A 27,845-nucleotide genomic window follows, 5' to 3' on the forward strand; every position below is an offset into this window, starting at 1 on the left:
TTTATCTTTATCTTTATCTTGCCTGGTGGGAATGACCCTTAAGGCCATGTTAGAACCACTGGTCTGAAATACAGTACAAAGGCCATACTGAGTAACCAATGTAACCAAATGTAACCAATCCACATTTCCACCCAACATCTGTCTGGTCGGATACCAGATGGATAACACACCAAATGTTATCATACTACTGTACTGGTATATCATATCATTGACTGTATAACCCTGGGTCTACTATCTACTTTAGGGGCGGCATTGGCTCAGGGGTAGAGCAGCCGGTAGTGCGGCCGGATGTCTACCGCAAGTGTGTCAAAGTGTCCTCGAGCAAGACCCTGAAGTAGGGGTACTTGCTCCCGATGTGCAGGTTGGTGCCTTGCACGGTTCCCTCCGCCATCTGTGTACGAATGTGTGTGTGAATGTAATGCACAATCTATGTAAAGCGCTTTGGATAAAAGCGCTATATATAAATGCACCATTTACTTTAACTTAATATGGCTTCAGCTTTTAAGATCACTTAGTTGGTCAGCCTGTTCACAGAGGGAGATTAAAGCATCTTGGTATCCCGCTGCCCGTGGACCCCCTAGCTAGCTGGCCTGTCTGGCTGTCTCCCAGTAGCCTGGCTTGGCCAGACTATATACTAATGCAACTAACTAACTAACTGCAGTATCCCCTCCTTGTTTTAACATGGGTGGATTGTCTAGCTGAGCTAGGCTAGTCTCCCAGCCCCTCAGGCTATGGGCCGATGCTGACTCTTCAGGGCGTAGAAGCCAAACAATTGGCTGTCCTGGTCGAACCCTGGTACCACTGAGGTGGAGCGCGTGTTTACCTGCTGTACCGTTTAATCTCCAAAACAACCTTCACCCAAACTCAGAGATCAAATGTCCTGTCAAATATTAACTTGTGTGTGTGTACGCACCTGAAACTCGTCAGGGTTGTCGGGAGTGATTTGATCTACCGTGTTGTTGCTTTTCCAGGCTCTGGCTTTGCCTACCCACACCAACTGTTTGCCTGACTGTAGCTTTTATGTTGTTGAGTATAAGAGTCTACCCATTTAGGCCAAGAATTATTGAATGCTTTAACCAGTGAAAATATTTTGACATGGGGGTCCGTGGCCAAATAAATATCATTTTGACATGAAAAGGTTTGAGAACCACTAACATAGTAGTCTCTCAAGAACAGACTGAGCTCCAGTTAAGTGAAAATTGCCTTTTCTTTGACGATGTCTAGCCAGATTGCTGACATAGAAACACAGGTTTTTCAAAAAAAACCTTAGAAGGATTCAAAAGACACTTATAGAATCGGGTCGATTTAAAAAAAATAGCAGATCTACAAGCTCGCAGCGCGGCACTCGGTGCCGTGCTGTGAGCTTGTATATCTGCTATTTTTCAATAGTTAAAGCATAGAAATAATGATACACAATAATGTGAACCCATTCTAAATGGGAAAGACTAAAGCATAAAAAAACTGAGATCATTGACCAAAAGTCCATAGCCATGGTTGGTTCCATATGGGCCATATATAGGTTGTAATGTCTGCTTTGAAAACTGGGTTGAAATATTTGTCTGTGTGGGGTTAAGCCCAGGATAAAGGCTAGACGATATATAGAAAGTGATATAACTATACATTTTAGAGCAGGGGTCTTCAACAAGAGGTCCAGGACCCCTAGGCGGTCACTACAGGGGGGCCGCCAAATCTTTGTGTGGGAGGATTTTCTTTTCTTTTTTAAATTAACAACTGGAAGTACACTCTGAGGGGAATAGGGATACTAGAAAAATGCCAATCTACAAGCTCACAACGCCTCGCTCTGCGAGGCATTGTGAGCTTGTAGATCTGCTATTTTTGGCAAAGAGGTTTGTTGTAGAGGGAAAAAAGAGCAGACCAAGTACAGAGTGAAAGGTCAGGTTTGCGTGGTTAAATATCAGAAGATTTACATTAACATGAATCCAACATCACAGTGCTGTCAAACAAGTCTGTGAAGCTCAATGAAATCTATTTAACAACTTTAATCTGCCACACATTTTTATACATTGTGTAGTGGAGGTCCCTGCTTCATCTCTCTCTCAGCTAAGGGGTCCTTGGCCTGAAAAAACATTGAAGACCCCTGGCTTAGATGGGTCCCTTAAGATTTCCATGAAGAGATAGATGTCTTGGTAGGACTGTGCCCCGAAGTAGGGCTGCATAATTATAGCTACAGATAACATCCCGATTTATGTTTTTGTCACGTTTTCAGTGTCTAAGAACCTCATTATTTGTCAGTGTCCTGTCTATCTAGCTTTGTAATGACATAGTGATACGCTGGATGTGGAGATGGGTTGTTCAGTGTTCTGGGTATTTGAACCCCGTCCCCAGCATCCATATTCTGGATATAACATTAGCCAAAACTAGCAGATCAAATAAGGAATAGAGTTAATTGCCAACATTCATGATTACATCATTTGAAATATAAAATGAAAGTTTTGATTATTTAATTCCCCAGCGCTCTTACATACAGGACAGCATTTTACATAGATTCAGAAACACAGTGCATCTACATTTACCATGGATTGGCCCAGTGTGAATCACATACCAGATTTGAGGCCTCAAAGGATCTGCCAGGATATAATCCAAGTAACTGATGAATAAAGGAGTAACATAAACATGTTCAGGAGGGAAGGGAAGACCATGCCCGATATCAATCTGACTAGATAACACCTCACCCCACACTCACCTTATATCAATCATGTCTGATAACAACTCCCCTATGGAGTCATTCAGACAGCTGCAATTTCACCACAATGTTCTAATGCTTAACCACTTAAAACTCTCTACACTTAGTCAACTTGACCTGAGTTAGCTGTGTACTTGCTCTGCTCTTTTTTCTACACTAAATCTCTTCTGCAAAAAATAGCCAATCTGCAAGCTCACTGTGAGCTTTTAGATCGGCTATTTATGGCAAATGTTTCCCCCAGGATGTTTAATTTATGCCCCATTGGACGATGATGTTGTGCTTACTTACAGATCATTTTCTGCACACAACACCGCCATGCGACAAAGCATAACCCTGGTTCTCTACCCCCTCCGGGGCCTTCCTTCAGCACCTGCAACTGGCATCACTGGCTCCTCCGTCCCTCATCCTCCTTTGTTTCCAGTCTCTCTCATGCCCTCATCCTCTAACACCCCACATCCTCATGTGTCAAGTGTCTCCATTTATCTCTCACACCCTTCTCACCCCTTTCTCCCTTCACCTCTCATCCTCTTCTTCACTCCTCTTTCCCATTTTTGAGCGGTGGTAAACCGCTCCATAGAGTGGCTGTGCGTGTGTCTGTAGCCACTTTTCCTCAGCGTTTTGCCATAGCAATGTGTTTTCCTCAGCGTTTTGCCATAGCAATATGTGTGTGTATGTAGCCATATTACATCACCAATTACCAATTGAAGATGTTATGCAAGCACGACCACTGCTCACTTCACATTGAGTGTGATTTTTTACTCTATTCAGGGCGTCTCCACATCAACTTTTCATACTTCAATATATAAGCACCTCAAATCATTTGTATTGTTTAAGACGTGCCCTTTACTAGTGAATTGGTTCCTCCTTTAAAGATGATGAGATATTAGATGAAACAACCTGTTTAGCACAGCCCAGTCAACTGATTGCCATAAGGGTTGTTAGATTCACTGTTCTGACATGCCCAAGACCAGTAACTATTGCTTACTAACCACTTGAAACCCTATATACTTTATTGAACGGAGACCCCAGAGGTCTAAATACTGTACAAGTCACCCTCCTTTGTTTGTTCCCTCTACATCAAATCTCTTTGGAAAACATAGCCGATGCAAGGCGTTGTGAGCTGGTTTATCTGTTCTTTTTTTTTAGAATGTTAAGGACTATGTTCCCTCATCCGACGCTGGTGAGTAGCTTTACTGTAGAAGAAAATTACCAGATTACCTACTGCCTCTCCAAAAATACAATAGAGTTTATGGCGGAGGTTCTCAAGCTTTTGAATTTCAAGGACACGCGTAACTCTGCAAATGTACACATGGGCCCAAAAGGACCTGTTACGGGTCCATTGTTTTCATTTGCATACTCTCAGAGTTACAGACCCCTCAAGGAACTCTGAGTGTCCCTGGACCCCGCTTTGAGAACCAATTATGTTATAATTATTGGTGAAAACCACAGTGAGCCCAAGTCATGACTCAAGTAGAAAGTTGTGCTGTCTTTGTATAAGGCAGTAGAAGTGGAGAGTGGTCCTCCTGTGGAGTCACTTTATTATAGGCGTGGGCGATATGGAAAAATACAATATCACAATATTTTCCCAAGCTGTATCACGATACACGATTTTATCACGATTCTTTTTTCACATCGGTTTTTATGGTTAATTTTCAAGGTACTTGACAAAAACTAGACTCTCTGGGTTCCTTTTGGGAGGTCTAAATTGAACTTTACAAGTATGTAACTCTGACAGTATACGAATGAAACCAAATGGACCCTTACGGGTCCATTTGGTTTCATTTGTATACTGACAGAGTTAAGTGGAGACCTTGACATTTTAAAGTTTGAGAACTACTGATTTAGACCAAAATGCAGGTTTAAATTGAATTCTTCAATGAATCTCTGTATTTACGATTAAACAGGATTTTTTTTACAAGGCTCCCTCAATTGTATCAGGATATACAGCATATGATACCTCTGAAAAGGCATATCGTGGAGACATTGTATCGTCTCAACGATAATTATCACCATATCGCCCACCCCTGTTTGTAAGGCAGTAGAAGTGGAGTGTGGTCCTCCTGTGGAGTCACTTTATTATTCACCAGGGCTCTGCTGCCCTGTCACTGTCTGAGAGCAGCTGCCGGCCCTCACAGGTAGAGATACTAAAACAATATTTACAACTCTGCTCAGCCATTTGTCAGAGTGTCGGTTTCAACCCCATCCCCCCAACACATCATTATGCAACAACTTTCCCTTACAACCATAATATTTGATTTTCTCATCATAGTATAGGGGTATTAAATGGGCATCATAATAGGGTAATGCGAGCCTTTTGTTTTGTTCCTTTTTCATAAAAACGGACATCAACAGATAGTTCAGATTACTCCAGCTCCATCAAAACAGACTCTGGGCCATCTGCCTGGAAGGTCCAAAGGTCTTTCAGTCTCCACGTGCAAAAGACTTTACATGGTCAGAGGACTATGAATAACCCCATCCAGTGGGACTGAGTTACTATGGCCCAAGGTGGAGGGGCCTTAATTATTTTATATACTTAAGCTATTGAAAAAAAAAAGCAGATATAAAAGCTCACAGCGAGCACGGCACCGAGTGCCGAGCTGCAAGCTTGTAGAACTGCTATTTTTGAAAAGTCGTGAAAATGGGTGCAAATCTGAGATGGGGGTCCAAATACATATAATTTTGGGGGTCCTTCACATAAAAAGGTTTGAGCACCACTGACATATATAGTTCACGATTTTTCAAAAATAGCAGATCTACAAGCTTGCAGCGCGGCACGATTGCTATTTTTCAATAGTTAAAGCACAAAATAATGCGTTCCCAGTCTAAATGGGTTAAACCCCTCCCTCCTATGAAGAACATTCATGGGGGGCCCGCAGTGAATCCTTGTACCCAGGGCCCAGAATTTGGTGCGACACCCCTGACCCCATCATTCCCCACAAGAAGGGAACCTGTGGCCATTACACACAGATGCAAAGGCCACTGACCTGGCCGGAGAGAGGAGAACAAGACGATGGGGGTTGGACTGCTGTCCCCACACCAATATGAAGCGCCGCAATTGGCTCGGGCAGGATTCCAGAACCCACCCCAGCCCAGGTCTATGTTAATTTATAATTTACTACATCTCTGGCACTGGAGACAGGAGACAGGACAGGGATGACATGAAATTAAAATACATTCCGATTACAGCCCTGGGAACCTGACAGAGTTTATGAATGTGGTGGTGTGCCTGACTTCGTCCAACTCCATGCTACATAAATAACCATTCACTGAAGTGAAACGTGCAGTTAAAACATTTCCGAATGCATGACAAGACAGAAATGTGCTTGGCAACACAAGTTCACACAAAAATGTCTTAGTGCTTCAATCTCCTTACTGCATAAAGGACAAGACGCTGAAGTGTGTGGGCTACTGCACGGACACGTTAACCCCTTTCCCTATTTTGGGGCAATAACATTCGAATAAATGACAAAATAGGGAAAATAGCACTAAAATCTCAAATCTCATGTGCCTCACATTGGGGCCTTTTCCACCAAAAGAACCTTGGTTCCAGAACCAGCGCCGGTTCAACTTTCTTGGAAACTTGGTTCGTTCTTGCGAACTGGCTTGCGTTTCCACCAGATTGAACCATGATTGAACCAGAAGAACCAATTTTGTGGTTCCCGTTCGGAACCAACTTTTACGGTTCGGAACCAACTCCGGTTCTCGTTGGGAAAGCACACCTCTGGTTCATCCCATAGGCGAGAGAAAGAACCAGAACCGGTTCTTTGCCGGTGGAAAAGGCCCCATTGTGACGTGTTGTGAGCTTATAGATTGCTTATTTTTGCTATTCGTCATACGATGAAGTGTATAAGTATAAGTGTAAGTGGTCAAGACTTGTTACAACAGCTTTGACTCTGCATGCTCAAACTGGCAAGGCCTTACAGTATCTTCTGGTGCAAGCGGTTGATGATGTCATGAACGCCTAGTTTTGGTTTTGTATTCAGTTGTCCCTTCTTAGTGATAGACTAAGAAGTGACAACACTTCACGTCTTAGTCATAGACAAAGAAGTGGTGTCCCTGGTCTAAGAGACCTGTCCATCAACTGTCATAGACTGGTTCCACAACTGCGACAGCTGGCATGTTATAATGCCAAGTAGGCTATTAGATGCACAGTTAACAACACAGGTGTTAAAGTCCTCATTAATAGCAGCCTGCTAATTAAGGCTCCACAAATTATCCCAATTATTTTACACAGTGAATTATCCTCTGTGAAATGGGGAATAAAACATGTTATTTTCCTTTTATCATCTAATATAAACATCTTGAGTTTTAATAATACTGATATACCAATATCCTAAAAGGATTACTTGACTATTGTATAAACGTTTACTTGAGGAGCCCTTCTAGTATCCATTTTCCTTTACACTACTAAGCAGGCACACACTCAACAGACATCAAGTTGCAATAAAACAGAGAGCCTGTAGTATATCATAATTATACCATGTCGGTATAGTGTGATTATATGGGTGTTTCTAAGCATAATACTATACATATAGTATGTCATGGCATGTGTGTATTAATTTATTACACAGTTATCGTCATGACACATCATTATGCAATTCTGCACTTAACTGTGACATGTTGTTAATACTTTGCAATAGTCACAAGGAGCTTACTCTTAAACCATGTTTCGTGTCTGATATCTTCATTGTTTATCTTTTTGTTTTTTATTAATCGTGGCTTCATTGTGTATAAAGCAAAGCACTTTGTAATTCTGCATTGAATAATACTGTTTATTGTATATTATAAACATCATTATATGTCCTGGTCTTTGTGGCCAACAAAGTGTAGGTGGTTGGGTTGTTTGCCTCAGTTACTATTGGTTTCATCTACAAGTCAAAGTACAAAGGTATTCATCTTTTGAAATGTAGTTATAAGTCTGAGAGACAAATAGCACCAACTTTCAAAAGACATGCCTGTTGAATGTCTATTCCATTACCTCAGCAGCAGTGAGATAAACTAAACATCCCTACTGAGTCATGAATGCCTGGCCTATGACATGAACAGATTTGTGAGGGTATCACCAAAACCTAGAAGATCCTACAAACATATATTTGCTCTGTAGCTAGCTAGGCTTTAAGTGTAAACTACACAGACTGTTCAACCCCCCAGCCTTACCCATTGAGGATGAATCTCTAGACACATAATGCATGTTGTAACATGTGCTCTGGCACGCCTTTGCTGGCCTTCATTGCACAGGGAACTCAGATGGGTTTTCAATGTGTACACACACATTCTATACTTCCCTTATCCCAACTTTGCAGACACACACGAATTCCTAAATGGCAGCTCTGGCCAGGGCCAGGCCCTGCAAAGAACATATTGTACAGATTTCCACATTATAGGTATACTTATCATAGGCCATAAAGCACACACTGGTGAACTGTGAATTGTATAGGAATTCTTTCCAAGAAAGGTCCTGGGGAGCAGATTCCAAGGTACACGAATTGAACGTAGTAGAATTCTTTACAAAGATAAAATAAAGGTTTCTTTCTTTTCTCATACCTAGATAGATACCTTTATTATCCCAAGGGGGAAAATCAGTTGCCCAGAGGCAGCACAGCAGTATAAGGTTATTTACAAAGTTACAGAGAAGTAAGAAAAAGATAAAAGAAAAACAAGAACAGAGTAGAGTACAGTAAAGAGCAAGGTACATCAAGAGAGGGAACAAATAATATATAAATATATATATACATAAAGTGTCCTTAAGCACAACTATCAAAAAAGTACAGTGTCCGTACCTATAAATAAACTTCACTACGAGTTATTTAACAACCCCAACTAACAATACAATATCTTATTAATCCCTGCTTACTGATCCTTTACTTACAAAACTAAGCCTATGACAATTCTTCACCTTTTTAAATTTGTAATGGCTGGGAACTGACCAAAGAAATGACCAAAGAATATCCACAAATCAGGCCATAATAGGCTATATTACCACTACAGTTGTACAAAGTCCATCAACTGCAGTCTAACCAGTGCCATATCTAATGCACAGAAGTGCCAGTTTACAACACTGTCGGGTGGGTTTAAGATAAAGTTGTACTCATGCGCAAAGACATTACCCCACTGTACAATCTCCTTATGCTGTCACATCTTACCACGGTCCCCTTTGAATGACAAACATGCTACAAAACTCAATTTACTCCTCTTTATTCTGAGATGACTCCAGCAATCCCCAACACACACACACACTAGGGCTGTCACGATATGACATTTTACATGACGATTAATTGTCACTCAAATAATTGCGATTAACGATTAAATTGTGTTTTTGTCGTTGATAATTATACATTTCTGTTTGGCTTTTAGGCTTTGAAGTTGCATATGGTAGATATGACACATAACCTAAATATACAAATACATTACTGACATATTTGACAACTTACTACTTAAAAAATAACATTGATAGTGGAAATAGCCGATCTACAAGCTCACAACGCGTCGCGATGCAACTTATTTTTTACTTTAAAAAGAATATATATGAAACATTTTCAACATTCACGATTATGGCGATTGTGAAAAATAATCGTGATTATGTAAAATAATTGCGATTAGACGATTATGTAATAATTGTGACAGCCCTACACACACACACACACACACACACACACACACACACACACACAGAGAGAGAGAAAGAGAGAGAGAGAGCGCAATTCTGCAGTCATATCACTGCACGGATGTTACTCATTATAGGCTTTCAGGTGCAAACAGTGGATAGACTGGATACCCAATCAAAGAGGAAACAGCGTGGTTAAGATAAACTCAGTCTTCTATAGATAGACGGGGTCATCATCATGTCATCAATCAGCACACAGTGGGTGAGTTTTGACACTCCAATAAGCCCTTATGTCAAGGAAAACAATGTGCAGGCAGGTAATGCTACAATATAGTGTTATTATTATAGTATTGACAGGTGAATCTAACCCATCAATCTAAGCCGACATAAGCAGCGCTAAGATAGCTCATGAAATGACCTTGTATCGACAAACACAGTATTTATGGGGCGTGTTATTGGACACTAATATGCAATGCAATCCCAACATAATCTCATTTGACCTCATCACCCCAGGGCTATTTTTTTTAAATATTTATCTAATCACAAAAAGACAAAAATACACCATTGGTATAAGATAAAGGATTCCATTTAGAAGATTTGTGACATTTGTCGAATATTTCTGGCTAAAGGTTCTCTCATCCTGCCGGGAGGGTCTACAGGCCCTTCTAGAGACTTCCTTTAACAGGAGTCAACCTTTCAATCCGTTAAACACTTGAACCCCAAGTCTAGAGGGTTCAAGCGGTACGTTACTATGTGTTCGTTCCTGTTGCCCCCACGTCACAGTGGCCATACATGCATACACTATACCGAGTGTCTCATAACAGGAAGACCAGTGTTGGTGTATCAGTGCTAAGGAAAAAGCAAAATACTTGAGTGAAGAGCGGTCACATTGGGAGACGGAAAGGACAATTTGCCTCTCTCTCCCCCCCTCTGGGAATACGCACTTACGCAGCCATTCTTGGAAAAGGAGTACATGACCACCCAAGATAAACAAGGTTCTACAGGAAATGTACTACTATTATTGTCTCACTGTTGGCAAGTTAGTACTGTACATCCATGACTCCAAATATCAATATCATTTTAATATTATGAATTAGTATTCACCAACATTTTAGTAAAGTTACTTGTTGATGTTTTGTATCTGGATACTGTTATTACACAAACCAAAACTGGCAGGATCATCGGGGTTTCCGAAAATAGACAATCTACAAGTTCACAACGCATTGTGATCTTGTAGATGAGCTATCCTCGCCAAATGTTTACCTATTACATGCCCCGATTAGGAATGCTAGGGTTCATTCATGGAGTTATGTAATATTGTCTTGAATTATCCATCCATACCACCTCCCAACGGCACAGCATTACTCATCAAGGAACTCTGCAGTGGTGGGTAATAATCAGGGGCATAGTTCCGCCGATTTAAAATGGCTCCAATACGGAACTAAAACTTCCTATGATTGGCCGCTAGTTTTCCCCCGGCCGATCGCAAAAAGAATTGTTCTCCATTGGACCCCATTCATTTTCCCCTTTCGTTTTCTAACCTTAATTAACATTTTCATAAATACTTTATGGTTCCTATCGCTAGTTAAAAATTGCCTTTCATGCGTTTTGTGAAAATAAGGTCCCATTTATGTTAAAATTGTTGATAAAGTTGTGGGGGGGCGTGGCCAACTAAACTAATACCAGCCGGCTGTGTTCTTCTTCGTGTGCTGTATTTCGGGAGGCTCCGACCACATTCTCCCATGTATCTCTGCGGTTGCACGTGACCGTTGGCAGCCAATAGCATCCTCTGGTGCCTTTACAATCTATGATGGCAATACCCATGCCAAGGACCCATATTGTGTCATTTGCGCTGCATAGAAACCAATGGCTTCGCTTTGTCCATATCTTTTATACAGTCTATGGTAATAATTCTCACTCTGGATGTAGTCCAGAGTGGGAGAGGGGATGGCAGGAGACAGCTGGACTTAAGGCATGCTGATGAAGAGTCTCATCACGATTACAAAGAAGCCCTCTGTGCTCCACTCCACATTGACCCTGGTGTCCCTATTTCGGGGCATGTCATAGGCGAAAATGTTCTTCTTTTTTCCAAAAATAGTTTAGTTCAATTGAGAGTCAGTTCTATCCTACATGGGCATCCAATAGTTAGGCTCAATAAATGTCTATCTAAATCTAAAGGCTTGTCCATACTTTGACCGAAACAGCTCTTTTTGGTCAAAAGGTCCGGTTCGAAAAGTATTATACCGAATGAGAGTTTGGAAATTTGCACGTCGGAAAGTTCAACTCACCGAACATTTCAGAGATACTATGGACAGGCCTTAAGCCAAGGGTCCCCAAATGTGGGTGCCCCGCCATGCCTCACAATTTATTTTATTATATTCACAACCATTGTTCATCTGTAGAATAACCGCCTTCGGTTTCTGAACTTCCTACAGCCCTCCTAAGAGACTTGGACCGAGTGTAAAGATATTGTGCTATTTTATTGTGAACATTAGTGAGGACCTATTATATGAAGATAGGTTGAAAATTGGCAAAGCCGTCCTTTAACAAACCAAAAGGCAGCATTAACAACCCATTGTGAGAGACACCTCAAGGTGCATTATTCTCATTGGTGCTTAAATGCATGTCAGAAATCAACACAAAAGGTGGACAAAAAAAACTAAATAAAAAACATGAGAGTTGAATACGTTCCCTGAGCTGTCGCTTTCGCCATCACTGTTGGCTAGACACCTTATCCTATTGAAATGGAAAGATGTAGCAACTCCATCACACAATCAGTGGATTATGTCATGCAGAATATCGAAGTGAAAAAAATTGGAAGTACTCTCAATGGCCCCACAGGGAGAGTCCACAAAACCTGTGACCCATTCATAAACTTTGTGAATAACTTACCTGGGCTTGAACTATAATTGTACCAGTACCTATGGTCTGTTTTTTTTTCTTCTTTTTTTTCTTTTTTGGCACACTGTATTATTACTGTTATCTGTGTATTTTGTTGGTATGTGTAGTTTTGTGACTTGTATGGCGTCAATAAAAGAAATACATTCAAGACACTGATGCAAAAATATTGAAAAAATTGGAAGTGGTCCTTGGGCCAAAAATGTTTGGTGAGCCCTGATGGGCTATTATCCATCACCTCAAGGCTGCCAATACTCTTGCCATGCAAAGGGAAACGCTGTGTCTGTCTATAATCTATCCTTGAACTGGTAGGGCAGCTAGATAACAAGAGAGAAGGCAGACTTTGCCACCAGATGCTGCAGTTTTTTGCCAAATCCCAGTAGAATCAGTAGCAACAGGTGGTTAGGCTCACAGTGGAACAGAACATGGTCATTATTCATGTGCTAAGGTCTAGGGGGGAAAAACAAAGCACACATAATACACATACTAGTGTACACGTTCACACAATGAGCAGGCAGACACAGACGCATGTGCACAGACACACACACATACGCAAACGCACACACAGGCGAGCACAAGGGTCGAGGGGCAGCCTCATGGCTTTGGGTTTCCAGACTTGACGTTGTGATGTAACTGACACTATTAACACATACATTTCCCCACACTTAACACCTTCACTGACACGTTTTTTTTCACTGATTTAACGTAAATTAAAAGTGAAAGATGCCTCTTGCTCTTATATAATATTATAAAAAATAATAGTTTACATTTGTTGTGATGGTCAAATTCAAAGTAAAACCTGAACATTTGAGAGACATTTACAACAAGCGGGGTCTTGTTTTGAGTGATTTATTATTATCATTATAAAATCATTGCATCACAGTAAAAGTTGAATTGGGATTCAGAAAAAAAGATTCCAGTGCCCAGCATCCACTGGTATGTGGAAAGTAATTTGGTGTGGTGGTGGGTGCAAGGGTGCATGGGGTCACTGGGGTCATGCTCAAATTGCATGGGGGGGTCCCTGCCAACTATTAGTGAGCAGTTTGATGGGCTGATTCAATCAGTGAAGCATCACCACCACAAGGCACAAACCACTGATGTTCAAAGACTCAACTTTGTAAAGACATGATAAAGAAATACCTAATAATTAACCTTTATTTCCTTGAGTAGCATTTCCGTGAAAAAGTACAATGTTAATGTTAACTCAACTCTGACTGTGGGAGTTTAAAAATGAAAATACCCATTTATAAAGTCAAGGGGTTTAGCCCAGTGCAGCTGAGGCGAATATCTCCATAGCAGGGAAAGGCAGATCATATTACATGTCTGCTAACGTTAGCTACATGTGCACAGTGACTCTACTATAACTGACTCACTCTTTGAATGGCTTGCATCATGCAAACAACTGTCACTATAGACTCACCCTCTTTCATTCATTCACACTTTGTGAGTGTGCGTCTTTGTGTTATGAAAATAGCCACTATTTTCACCAGGCCTACTTCTAAGAAATAAATTAGATTCCCCCCCCCCCCCCCCTAATTTATGGAATTTCTAAGATTTGTCTTCATTTATTAATGAAATTACTTAGAAAAATCAGTGCATTTATGTATTTATTTTTTAATTCATGAAAATCTTAACTTTTTGGGAAAGTTGTTTTGAAAAGGTTTAGAATAATAATATTAAAAGCAAAATGTAGGAAACAAAAGGGACCCATAAAAATGTGTCCGCGAGTCCGCGACCCACAAATGGCTCCCGACCCATTGTTTGGGAACCAGTGTATTAGTAACTCACATGTCTTGAACCTGAGGTCCTCGTCATCCTCGGAGCCGAACTCCTTCAGCAGGGAGACGAAGAGGATGCCGAAGGCGTTCTGGATGCCGAACACGGAGCCGTTGCACCACATGGCAGCCAGCATAACTATCCATCCCCAGCCGCCCTCCGGGTGCACGAAGTCCGCCTCGTCCTGGTCCGCTGCCCCGGCCCCGCCGGATCCTCCCCGTCCCGGGACCACCATCTCCACCTCCCCGTTCTTCTCCTTCTTCATCTCCTCCACCACCACCACCTCCTCCTTCTCCTCCTCCTCCTCCTCCTGCAGCCTCTTCTTCTCCTCCTCAGGAGGAACGGTAGCGACAGTCTCCTCTGTCGCGGCGGAGGGGTCGTTCTCCATCATGCCGTTACCTTCCGTCAAGACTGTCATTTTAATGGCTTTTGTTTTGTTCTATTTCGTTTTTAAACCCTTCTTCTCTTCCAGACAGTTTGCCCTGTGCTGTCCTGCCTGTCTTGAGAAACCTTCTTCTCACTGGAGAAGGAGGAGGAGGAGGAGGAGAGGAAGGGAGGGAGAGGGGAAGGAAGCCCGTGACAACGTTTCAAATAAACGACCCCGTTATGTCTGGGATGTCATGTAAAAGCTAGTGAATGCTGTGTTAAAGTTGCATCCATTCAGACACACAGACAGACAGAGAGGTTATGGTCCGCTGCTTTGCTGCATGGAGAGCTGCTGTCAACGCGCTCGTGTTGCAACCGCTGTATAAATAGATAGCACGGAGGGGGGCGGGGCGTCGGGACCCCGCGGCCAATCAGAGCCCGGCCGAGCCCTGACAGCATGGCAGTGAGGTCGAGCCTACAGTTGAAATATTAGCCTATTTGGCTGCAGAAGGGACTACGATGACAGATACACCCAGCTGCTTCTATGCATTGTGAGCTTGTAGATTTGCTATTTTCAAATTCTTTTTATACATTTGAAAACTTGAAATGGGACATTTCATTACTTTTGGTACTTTAAAGGAGTAGTTCACCCCCAAAATGACACCTTTTCGGGGGGTGCTCTCCATACCGACATGTCTCCATTCCGACACTGACTTCTTATTTATTGTCCAACAGTATTGTCGGAGTGGCAACACTTCCATAGAGGTTAGGGTTAGGGATAGGTTTTCTATTGATTACTCATTACTCATGCCATGGCCCATGGAGACTTGAGTTCAATAATATTTCTTTGTATTTATCACATTCCTAAGACAATAATTTGATTACTATAAACCCAAATGCATTTGGGTCCCCATCCGGAATCAATGGGGGTACATTTACTAAAAATCTAATTATTCTCTTAGGAAAGCGACAAAAAACAAAACATATTGATATTATTGAACTCAAGTCTCCATCGGGTGAGAAATCAATAGGAACTTTTGTACTCAGGTACATTTTGAATTCCGGACTTTTACTTGTAACAGAGTATTTCTATATTGCAATATTGATACTTTTACTTAAAGATGGGGGGACACGCCCACTTTAAGTAACAAACGTGAGTACCTTTTCCATCACTGGATATACCTCTTTATACAAAAATTCAGCATGTAGTTCCCCACAACAGGCTAAAAAGACACCAAAGACAGCCCTAGGCTAAGAGAAAACAAACGCATCATCACCCAAGAACAAACAGGTCAGATCAGTGGTCCATTTTCGTGTAGGCCTAAATGTAAATAATTAATCAAGCTATTGTATCATGTAGGCCTATGCTAACTGAATTGAATATGCCTACACAGGACCACAATAGAAACAAGCCCTTAGGACTTTTTGTTATCCTTTTAGCATTATTGTGTACCTCTGTACTATTTACTTCTGTACTATTTTGCTAACTGTAAATACAAGTATTCAATCAATCAAAACTAAGGCCTCGGAAATCGGACCACTAAAGCAGTAGAGCTGTGAACTAATCATAAATGTGTGATACATTGAAGATATTAATAAATCAGACAACACACTTTCAGATATCAGTAAAATAGCAATGGATGTATGGTTAGTCAGTCAGAAAGAAGTGCCAATGTTCTTTCTAGTCCCTTATTATGGAGCAACTGTTTCCAAATACTGACCTCTTGTGGTTTTCAGTTATCTTACATTGTATTACCCACCAATAGAAATACAGAATGAAACATGGAAAATTACATTAAATCAACCTATGTAACCTGTAACCTATTCAGATGAGCTGCATAGTTCATACCTATTACCTATGGAAGATCAAATACAATGTTAAAACATGCATTATGTGACTGCCTGGACCCCACCTTTTTTGCAGAGCAGCCTAACAGCCTTCAGATTGGCTATTTTAGGCAAAGATATTTGGTGTAGAGGGGGAAAAAGGAGGGGTCCTAATATAGACCCCTGCGGGATTCTGGTCAATGAAGTATATAGAGTTCCAGAGAGCATGAAGTCATCTTTATCCTGTGGCCAGCTAGTGCCACATGGGAATGGCATTGTCAGCCTGTAGGATTCAGTGGTACCACAGTGGGGGCTGGCAACAATTACAATTTACAATTTAAGCCTTTAGCAGACGCTCTGTAAAATAATACAATAATGTTCTTAAACCAAATGATAAATTAGATAAGAAATAAAAAGTGGGACAATCTAGAAGGTGAATATGGCCCACCACCACAATGATACCCTGGTTCAATTCTTGTAGTGGGAAGCAGACAAGACAAGTCAAGTGACTATGTTGTTACTCTCTCCGAATGACGTTCACTGTTAGGTGAGAATAAGTGGCTGGTGATTCCATGGTTAAATTGTACATATACTGTGTCTTGTTCCATTTCCTGAGCACTGAGGGTGAGGTGATGAGGCTGAGAGGCGCCCCTAAATGTTAATGGAATATTATATAACAGCGATGTCAGAGCGTGCAGTCAGAAAGTCAAAAACCCATAGACCATAAAAAACCTTACACGGCCGGAGACAAGATGTGCCGTTCCTCATACTAAACTACCGCCTACGGTAGCAATACTTTTTGTTTTTGTTTTTGTCCTGATTAAGTGTTTCCTATTAGGATGTGGGTTTACTTTTGGGAACCCAACCCTGCACTCATTTTTAGTCCAACGCTGCCCTCTAGTGGCAACTCGGAGAACTTACAGCCTCACCCACAGCCAGCCTGCATTAGGGCAGAGTGGCACTGCCATTTAGCCTGACACACAGCCTGAATTGACATTTCGTTTCACTCCATCACCAAAACAAAAATGTAAAGGGGTGTGGCTAGCGATTCAGGGTCTGGAACTAGGCAAACTGCCATTATAGTAGGGTCTCAAGATGAGGTTCTGTGACCATCCTCTGGGAAGGATGGTTTGATGATTGATTTGACTGACCTCTATGGACCCTTTATAAAAGATTTAGCCCCCAGGTCCCTCGCAGAAATGCCAGCAAAATGTTTGACAGCTAGGGTAATTTTCAGTCTCATTCACTTACAATACACTACACTATAAAGGCAAAAATGACTCCTAAAAAATCTGCTTTAAGTGGGATGTGAGGGGTAAAAATAGGGGTGTTTAATTAGTCTGAATCCATTGGAAGCATTTGTTTTGCATGAAAAACATTCCTTGGACTAAGAACGGCCAACAAATCTATGGTTTAGCGATGAGTCATCAATTTTCACAGTCTTTTGGGGTCCATTCCTTGGGCTTTTGGGGCCCAAGGAATGTTTTTCATGCAAAACAAATGCTTCCAAAGGATTCAGAATAATTAAACACCCCTATTTTGACCCCTCACATCCCACTTAAAGCAGATTTTTTGGGAGTCATTTTTGCCTTTATAGTGTAGTGTATAGTAAGTGAATGAGACTGAAAATTACCCTAGCTGTCAAACATTTTGCTGGCATTTCTGCGAGGGACCTGGGGGCTAAATCTTTTATAAAGGGTCCATAGAGGTCAAATCAATCATCAAACCATCCTTCCCAGAGGATGGTCACAGAACCTCAGGTTGAGACCCTACTAATTACAATCAATCCAACATAAGCTGCCTACCACACGTTTATTCATGAAATGATTTTTTTAGATTAGTTAAACTGTAAAGGCTGTAAAGTTAAACTGTAAAGGCTGATCATGTAATAGGCCAACACCTGCCAATAATCTAATAACTTATTACATTATACTTAAATGAATAAGACTTTGTGCTACTGAAAAGTAGGCATGTTTGCCAACTTGTGTCTCCGTTCTTTATCAGTCATATTTATTTATTATTACAAAGAAAAGCATTACAAGTGTATCTTAATGTTTAATGTTTGCTGCATGGTTCATGAATTCTTGAAAACATTTATAAACAAACAAGTATATATATACTGTATATTTAATTTTCAGCTGGCAACCCAACAATCTGGTCTGTGTGGTGTACTCAACTTTCTTTTTAGGGCAACGCTCACTGAAAGGGTCATGTACTCATACATAAAGTAACCGACGTCACGGACATAACCGCCCATACAAGGAGATGTGCGCGTGTGTTGTGTTTGCACCGGCGCCGCTCACTTCGCACAGGTGCGATTTATTAAACTTTTAGTTTTAACCAATGAAAAAAGTATTACCAAGGGCTTCTGAGTTGTGTCTAAATCAAAACTACAAGGGTCCACAGGAACACATTCTTTTTTCCATTTCTTGAAAAGTAAAGGTTCACGCATACAAGGTTTCTGTCTGACAGCAACGATCCAGTAGCATTAAAGGAGCTCTTCAACCATTGTTTTCAACGTTATCTTTTATATAATCTGTCCATCTTATGAGCATTAGGGAAATGCTCGTAAGTTTGCACAATTTCTGTCTATGAAGCCCAGTGGTGGGATACAGACAGTTCAGAAACCTGTCTACCAATGACATAATTGATGGGGATTCCAAGCCAAAAGAAACTACAGCCTCTCTCCCAGGAGAATAGACTGAATGCATAGGAATTGGGCCATCTTATGAGCAACTAAATGAAGATATGTTGAAAATGTGGTTCTTTAAACTGATGCATTTTTAATACTCAAGCCAATAATCTTGAAATCAGAACAGTTAAGAAAATGAATAGGGAACAAATACACAATCCCCACCCCCCCCAACAGGAAACAGCCAATGGTCTGAACCAATCATACCACAATCCCCACCCCCCAACAGAAACAGCCAATGGTCTGAACCAATCACACCACACAAAGCAGTGACGATCCAACTGAAAGCTCTTCCCAGTTAAAGCTCTCAAGTGTCTACTTTGACCACTTTGGGTGACTGTCCCTCGTCTGCGTTGGCGACCACTTCCCCTTTCCTTTTTTTGAGGCCCTTCATCTTACGTGTCTGCAGCTTGCTCAGGTCCTGCTTCTGCATGTGCAGCCGACCAAGCTTGGTGCCGAAGACATTGTGGGAGATGTTCTTCTTACTCTTGGTCTGCAAGAGGGATGGAGACAGGAGTTGGGTATAGAGGGTATGCACGTCCACTGGGACCCGCCCCCTAATCTAGACTGAGTGGCAAAACATTGAGCAGCATGGAGCATTGGAGTTTGGAAGTGCTAGTTGTAAATCACTCAACGGTCCTGCATACCACCTGTTTCTAATTTGCACATAATGCAGGAGGAAGCAGGATGTTGTGTTGTTGAAAACGAGTGCTTCCAAACTCTGACACTTGGAAAAATAAAAACCTGCACAGAATGTCTTGACAGAAAGTAGCTCATAACATGCCTATGGTGGATTTTTATGAAACAAAAACTTTGCAGATAGAAAGAGGATAATTCAAGCTTTCAGTACAGCTGCAATGTTGGTGAGTTAACTTTGTTTAATACAATCAGATAGGACTTTTCTGTTTGGATGTATGGGCTGTCAATGGCAGAAATGAGTTTTTTGCCACTCAGTAGGCGTGTTCCCACATAACTTCCAGCAACAGTGATGTCACGCGCATACCCTCTATTGCATGACTGGTATACATTATATAATTGGGGAGGGTGGGGGTATTCTGCTGGCATTGGAGTAATATAATGACAGCACTCGCAATGTACTAGACTTGTGCAATGCATGTGTCTCAAATTCAGCTGCTATGAAAAACAAGTCTTTCTATCCATCCATGATTGACAGGCACAAAAGTGAATTTACCAATGTGTGACTTGACAATGTGGTCTCGCATAGCCAGGTGATCAAAGATCTCCAACCACCGATATGTTTGGGGAAATCTAAATGCTTGGGCTAGAGCAGCACACGAAAGTCTTTGTATTAGTTCTGCAATGTCATTTATTTATTTTTTATTCCACCCAGTTGTAGTGCATTCACTGAATTTAGATGTAACCAACCGTAAGTATCAGTCGACAGAGATCTCTAATTGCCTGGCTAAGCGAGACTAGAAATAGAAAGTAACTATGTTGTACATTTACCTTCCGGTTTTTGGGCCGTTTGTGAGCTGTCTTATACAGGTCATCTGAGGCAAAGTGTGTTCTTCTCAAGGCAAAGTCAAATGATGGTCCTATTTCCTCAAGCTCTATCCTTGGTGTCCGGCATCCAGACTTCTTCAACAGAGTCCTGCAACAACAACCTTGTTAACCTAATTTTGCTTTTCTGTTTTGAAAGCATAAAGTCAGTTAGGAAAAAGGTTACTGAAAGGGAATGCAAAAATAACCATAATCAGGACAGGAAACAAACTCTTCTTTGTTTACGTATCAAACCAAAATGATTTTACCTGGCTTGTAGATGATGATAGTAGACACATTTATAAGCACCAGATAACATTTCACTTTCAAGCTGGCATCCCTATTTTAGGCATGCCGTTAAAGGTGAAAATGTCGCTGTGTCCTTGCCAATCGGCTAGTTAAGCGAGTTTTTAAATAGGGAAACAGCATGACACTGTCGTGTCATAGACAAAGTATAAGATCGGGCTCAAGTGTTAACGAGTAATGTTAGCATTCCATCTGCCATTTTTATTCATAGTGATTTATATGCAATATTGTTATTGTGAATTACTGATGTGATTTGGTGACATGACAGATTGTAGTACCTGTAGCTGCGCATGTAGATTTTGCCTTCCAGTGAAGTAAAGTGGAGCACATGTTCCAAACCAGCCAGACGTACTGAGGGTACTGTGGGCCCTCTGAAGAAGTCTGGGAGGACAAAGACAACATTACGTTGTGACATGTTCATTCTGACAGACAGCCGACAGCACGGTCATGGAGTAGTGTTGAGCATGTACCTATGAGGAGACTCTTGAGGCGTCTGTGCTCGTTGTCCGTGTCAAAAGCATCCCCAGCAAACACCAGCATCGGTTTGGTCCCCTCGGAACATTTACTGAGCTGTGATTCAAAACAGAAATAAAATGATACATTTGAAACGTTCTTTTAAAAACGTTGCTGAAATGTGATTATTGAATACGTTGCTATGGCCAATGGTGCCCTTGACTGTCTGGCACCACTAGGCCTGTCCTCTAAAAATCGACGAATCGACGCGTCGTTTTAAGCCCCCGGAATCGACGCCAATTGTTTGAGTCGTGCCGTCAAAAATATATATATTTTTTTTATCACACCAGTATACTGTGGTGCGGTATGAGAGCGCTGGACTGTGACTGTCATGTAATTCTTATTGAGTCCATACTTCCTACTACTAGACTTAAAAATAAAATCAGTTCACGTGACTTGAAAGTTGTCTTGATCATATAACAGGGAGCTCTTATTTTGAAGTTAACCGCTTGGAAAGGAAATGCGTCGACGAGTTGTTATTCTACTTGAGAGCTGGCCAAAGAAGCAGCAGAGCCAGCGCGATGCGCTTTCACTTTCACTGCCGTGGGTGTGTGGTGGTTGGACTCAGGCTGAGGAATAGCGACGGGCGAACTGTTTTCTTTTTATTATCTCGCACCAGATCGGCAACATAGCTCTTTTGATACAGCAGCGGTGCTCTGAGAAAATACAACTTGTGGAAATAATACACGACATGCTGTCAAAGAGATGCATTATTCTCTCCTCCGTTGTTCTACTCTGCTCCACAATTCACAATTACGCACGGCAAATTACGCACGGCTGGACGCAATCTTATCGTCATTAATGTCCAGTGTCCACCGCTATCATGTCTCAATATGCACGGTAGTTCATGGATCTAATTCACTTTAAAGGCTTAAAACATATTGCTGTTTTATTGTATTACGTTGACGTGGTTTAAAAGCTTAAAGCACCACTTTTTTTTTCTTTTTTTTACATAAACGATTCGTCGACGCGTCGGATTAACCCCCGCGACTCGAATCGACTTGATAAATCCTGCGTCGAGGACAGCCCTAGGCACCACACATTAAAGATTAAAGAAGAGGCTGATAACTAGCTTGAAATAACACTTGCTGGTTTTTGGGAATGGGTTAGGGTTAGGTAACAGTAACAGTACACATCTGAATGTTTTCAATGAGCTGCGTAAGTGGCTGGTACAACCGATAGACTTGAACATTACCTTAATGTCACTCAATGACACATATTTCTCAATGCCAAGTTCAATCATATCAAGCACATGGAAGTCGAAGAGACGACCTATAGATGGAAAGAAATGAGAAATTAGCAACTTATCTACGTGTATAACTTGACCCCCCACCTACAACAACTCAAAGAACATTACTGTATGCAAACAGTTCTGCAACAAAAATGTACAGTATTATAAACCAGTAAGACTCCCTAATCGGGAGAGAAGCGACCGGCAGGTCACAGTATACACAAAGAGGCCTGTAAGTGGCATTGGTTTCACCCACAAGTTTGTATGACAAACGGTTGATGAGTAAAGCCAAATAAAGTTTCGGCCAATCAGAGGAGGGGGCGGAGCGAAGTTAAACCAATTAGGGCGGAGCGAAGTTAAACCAATTAGGGCGAAGGACTCTTAATCAAGTCAATTGACACCACCCAGAAGTTAGTACGATAAACGGTTGATGAGTAAAGCCAAATACAGTTCTGGCCAATGAGGGGAGGGGGCGTGGCAAAGGTAAACCAATGAAGGTGAAGGTCTGTTGGAGCAGCAGGAGTTGGTGGTCCCGGGGATTCCCTGTGAGCAGCCCAGTTGGGGTGTTGATTTGGTCATTTTTGCACTATTTGGCGGCGGTGGCAGATGGTCCCTGGGGGTCCGTGGAGGTCCGGGGGTCCTGAAGGTTGTGATTTGGCAGGCAAGGAGTGTGTGTGGGAAATTTCACCAGGATAGGGGCAACGATGGCGGAGATATGAGTAGGGCAAAAGTATGACGTGACGTGACGTGACAGACAGACAGACGGACGGACAGACAGCCGGTGGAGGTTTTGATAGTAAATGCGAACCTGACGGTCGCAATTAAGTTGTGCTTCTCAAAGTGGTCAGAAATTCAAAGTTTTCTACAAAAGTGTAAAGTCATTGTATCCTTCATACAGGATCAATGTTCAAAGTCAGAATACGAGCATTCATGTTATTCAAAAGGTTTGTTAGTGACTGTCCAGATTATAGAACTACATTCATCATAATAATGTCAGTAATTACAAAGCTGTAGAGAGGTTGTTTTGTCAGAAAATGTGCTCTATGCACTATGTCACTTTCCTCTTCTACGCTGGATTTGAACCTGGTTTCCTGCACAAGTGCTGACATTTTTTATATAATTGAGCTAATAGATAATGATCTGCTTGCTCAGGGGATAAATAGAATCTTGAAGTAAAAATTCGTGTCAAATCCTGGGTCTGTGATATTTAACACGATTGAAATGTCTCAATAAAAGAGCAGGGACACAAAATACAACCACGCCAAGTTACATAGTGCCACTAAGTGTAGTTAGTAGCATATATTTGAATATCTTAGTTCAACAAGTACTATTACAGTACAGTAAATCTTTGATGTTTCTCATAAATATGTATGAGTAAGACTGTATGGACTATGACTGGATTTATTTTATGCAGTCAAAGTATAATATTTACTGTAACAGAAAATGAAAAATTTGACATTGTGTAAATTGTATAACATTCTATAATCTGTTTGCAATTAAACATATTTGACAAAAAAAAGTATATTTACCAAGTATGAGATTGTTTGGACGTTTCTTGTTGTGTGAACCAAACAGAAACAGAGAACAGTCTGTCTTCTTGGAGAAGAATTCCTGAGACAAGCAAAAAGAAAAGAATGATATACAGTAGCCATTGGAAAGTATGTGAATTAATTCTAATATATGAATATTTGAAATTTTACACTGACCAATGAGGTTGAATCTTCAAATGGGCGGGTTATGTTTTTCCTAAAAGAGAAATAAGAAACAATGTAAATCCATTTATTTACTTCAGGCAATAATGGAAATTGTGCTGTGGAACATCAATTAAATGTAATTTCATTCATTTCTCCCCTGTTTTGTATCTGTGTCCATCTTTTTATAAGGCATTACAATAAAAGGGCAAAGACACAAGACTGATTGGTGATTATGTGGCCCACGCCACCCACCACACCATGATTGAAACACAATGCTTTATTCTCCCATTTTATGTTCTGCATATTCTATATTCTGTATATTTTCCTCTGGCTGCAACACACAGTTGTAGATCCTACATCAGTAAAACAGGGAAGAAGATGAATTGTTTTTTTACAAACCTATGTACACATTTGTTGTTTGTACTTAATTACAGCACACCACCCTCATATTGGAATATCAAGTGCTGTGGTGTGGAAAACAAGCACCAGGATGATGTTTGTTAGGACTATCAAATTAGTGCATAACGTTGCTTACTTCTTGTACAGCACTGCATTGGGCTTCTTTAGTGAATACTGTGGGGTGAACAGAAAGTGCCATGTCAAATGTCACATAAATCCAGTAATACCTTTTTTGTATGGGTTCTCTCACCATGCAAGTTTAACAGCTAAAAACATTTTCACAGCATGTGCCTAATTATCACATCATCAGAGTACTTACAATGTCCTTCAGTGCCTGTGTAACAGTTTGGCTTGTGTTTCCTCCTTTCATAATCATAGCACTTTTCATCTGTTCTTTTAGCATGGGCGCTCTGGCTGCTAGGAAGCGCTTGGAGCGCTTCGTCTTGGGTTTTCTGGGGAAACAAACAGTAGAAAGCAAGATAAGTTATATATCAACAGTGATGTCATTACGTGCGCATCCCGCATCAAAAACTCATTCAAGTCGCCCAGGGACTCATTCATGTCATGGTCCTGGGGTCCCGGGGATGCGCCTCCATTGGAGTCCATGTTAAAATAATTTACCGGGTCGCGGTAAAAGAAAAACATTTTTCGCAGGCAAACATTTTGAAAATAGCCGATCTACAAGCTCACAGCGCTCGAAAACATTGTATTGAGGACTCATAAAACTTTTCTGGGACCCATTTGAATGACCACCTGTGGGTCCCGGGACCCATTACATTGAAAACCTAGTATCACTGTATCAACTATTCATATAGGCCTATACCCCTTTGTATGACCAAGTCACTCGCCGAAAATCTACAAGCTTTTTAAGATGTCAGTCTTGTCTGTGTCTCGTGTTTGGACAAATGACATCAGTACTACTATGATGTCACTACCTGATGCCAGTGTACCAGTCTATGGCGTATGTACTTTATCATGCACCAACTTGGGAAGAGTTTGGGGACATCTTGACTATGGCGTGAGTACACATTGTTTTGTCTCTGTCTAGTGTTTGTTTCATAAAAATCAAATGTTGTCATGTTATGAGCAACTTTCTGTTGACAAACTGGTGAACAAGTCTTCGTCCTACTAGTGTGATGTGACCACAATTGTCTAGACTAGAAGCAGTGGTCCTCAAAGTGAGGGGCAAGACCCCCAGAGGGTCGCCAGAAAAAAAGCAGTTAATATACGTAGCATCACAATCAGTTCAACCAGTTTAACCTTATTTTATACTATGGGTATTCAAAAATCTATGTGTAGCAGTTTTGAATCATTTAGTTAGGTTTTTTTAAAACACAAATCTTCTCTTCTGTTGTTTTCAGATGGGGGTCTTTAGGGCAAAGGTTCATTAAGTGGGGTCCTTGGCTTGAGGGAGTTCTATTACATGGGGGTCCGTAGCCTAATACATGTCAAACTGGGGGTCCTTGAAATTAAAATGGTTGAGAATCACTGCTATAGCCGTAAAAATCTTCCCTTATATGGGGGTCCCTGGCATATCTTTTCAAATGGGGGTCCTACGGGACAATAAGTGTCAATTTGGGGGTCCTTAACATGAAAAAGTTTGAGAATCACTGCATTAGGGGTACCGTAAGTGAAATGTTTCAGAAGCTACTAGTCTAGAGCTAACTTGCTAGCGCTCTTAGTTTAGCTATTATTTAGTTTACGACCAAAGCCGAGTACCGATTAAAATCTACCACTAACGTACACTTCCACTGACCGTATGGACACTGAATAAACAACACATTAGAAACTTACATTATTCCATCCATTGTGGTGGATTTATTTATTCTTCTCCCTCACGCTGGACTTCCACGAGACAACTCACTTCACAGGAAGACAACATTCACAACGACACGTGCTTCCGCGTACGTCACATCCACACGCATGCACGCGCGCTAGCGTGTGTGCGTGACGGTGTGTGTGTCATACTCATAGGTCACACTAGATGGCGTCGTTGGACTATATGATAGGCAGCAGACAGTGATTCTTGGTATTTTATGCATTCATGTCCATGATTGGACATAGTCTGCATTCATGGAAGAGAGAAACAAACACGTGTCTTTGTGACATTATTATGTTCTTTCTCTCACATGGCCAAGGGTTACATTTGTCTGTCTTCGTGTAGCCTGTTTGTTTATACTCCCAGTTTATTGCTGCAGGAAGGTCAACGGGAAGAATGTCATACTCCATATTCACCTACTTTAACACATAGTGATGCACTGTTAATAGTGATGCACTGTCTAATAGTGATGATATATTTTTTGCTAATTGTTATATCCATGAGTTGCATACCAAGGACTTCCGACATAAAACAGATCGTAAAAGGACTTATTTGGGATGCTCCTTTTAGGCAGGGTGTTTAACTGTCTACTTGTACTGTAATATTGTCTTTTATTGTATTCTATTGACCATACTTCTTCTGTTCTCCACTTTTGTCTAATAACACACTCAATCAATCAATCAATCAATCAATCAATCAATCAATCAATCTTGGATACTGTCATGAAACTGTGTCTTTTCCTGTGTAACAGGTGTGCCTAACTTCTAATTCATTCTTCAATCAATCAATGCTACATTAATGACAAAATCCTTTCAAAATACATAGGCCTATGAAGCTCACTGTGGTAAGCAGCTACCTAAATGGCAAAATGACTCTTGTAGAAATGTAATTTCTGCCCAGTGCCCATAATAGGATAGTCTAAAGGCATTGTGACTAGTTGCATCACTGCCTGGTATGGGAACTGTACTGCACTCATGTGTAAATCACTGCAGAGGGTCAAGTAGACAGCTGGCCCAGTTTGTCAGCCTGTGGATATTTCCAAAATAAATACAAAATAATATATTTCAAATACCTTTTGTTGTGAAAAGTGCACACATACACTTATAATGTTAGGAACCTATGCCATACACACATCCCCTTCAAGCACCAAAAGGTGTACTATGATGACCAAGACATCAGTGACACATACTTCCCAAAGACTTTGCACACCCAAAGTGAGTTTGAAAACATGACCAACGACGAAAAACTCCCATACCTACTGGGAGAAATACAACTACGTGCGAACACAGCAGTAAAACGTTTCATACCCTGTATATACTGTACATAACGACAAAATGTGCCATATCTCTGTTTACACAATGCTGTACCCCCCTCCAACTGTATATAGCCTACTGTATATATGTTCCCCATTTTCAACTGTTTTTATTATATTTTGACACTTGCTTTGCCAATACAGATCCTTTGAATTCAATTGACTAATATGCAGTTGCCTGGCTCCAGCCAATAGATCCGCCCA

The 27,845-nt window shown here is 41.1% G+C and overlaps 2 protein-coding genes across 2 annotated transcripts in view; both read right to left on the minus strand.

Moving 5' to 3' along the window:
• Positions 1-14,692, minus strand: part of slc16a10 (solute carrier family 16 member 10) — a 79,059-nt gene extending 64,367 nt beyond the window's left edge. The window contains exon 1 of the mRNA XM_080744254.1: positions 13,995-14,692. Coding sequence (XP_080600380.1) covers positions 13,995-14,400 — 406 coding nt within the window. The 5' untranslated portion in view covers positions 14,401-14,692. The remainder of the gene's footprint in view (positions 1-13,994) is intronic.
• Positions 14,693-18,234: 3,542 nt separating this feature from the next.
• rpf2 (ribosome production factor 2 homolog) lies at positions 18,235-26,390 on the minus strand. The gene is made up of 10 exons (XM_080744461.1): positions 26,305-26,390; positions 24,830-24,962; positions 24,647-24,684; positions 24,124-24,163; positions 23,947-24,028; positions 22,382-22,458; positions 21,144-21,243; positions 20,952-21,054; positions 20,335-20,479; positions 18,235-19,360 (listed from the first exon to the last, which is right to left on the minus strand). Exons 1-10 carry the CDS (start codon positions 26,316-26,318, stop codon positions 19,175-19,177), a joined length of 918 nt encoding a protein of 305 aa, XP_080600587.1. The 5' UTR covers positions 26,319-26,390; the 3' UTR covers positions 18,235-19,174.
• Positions 26,391-27,845: the final 1,455 nt, after the last annotated feature.

The sequence above is a fragment of the Nannobrachium achirus genome (assembly GCF_963921795.1).
Source record: "Nannobrachium achirus genome assembly, chromosome: 16".
In the NCBI taxonomy this organism is placed as follows: Eukaryota; Metazoa; Chordata; class Actinopteri; order Myctophiformes; family Myctophidae; genus Nannobrachium; species Nannobrachium achirus.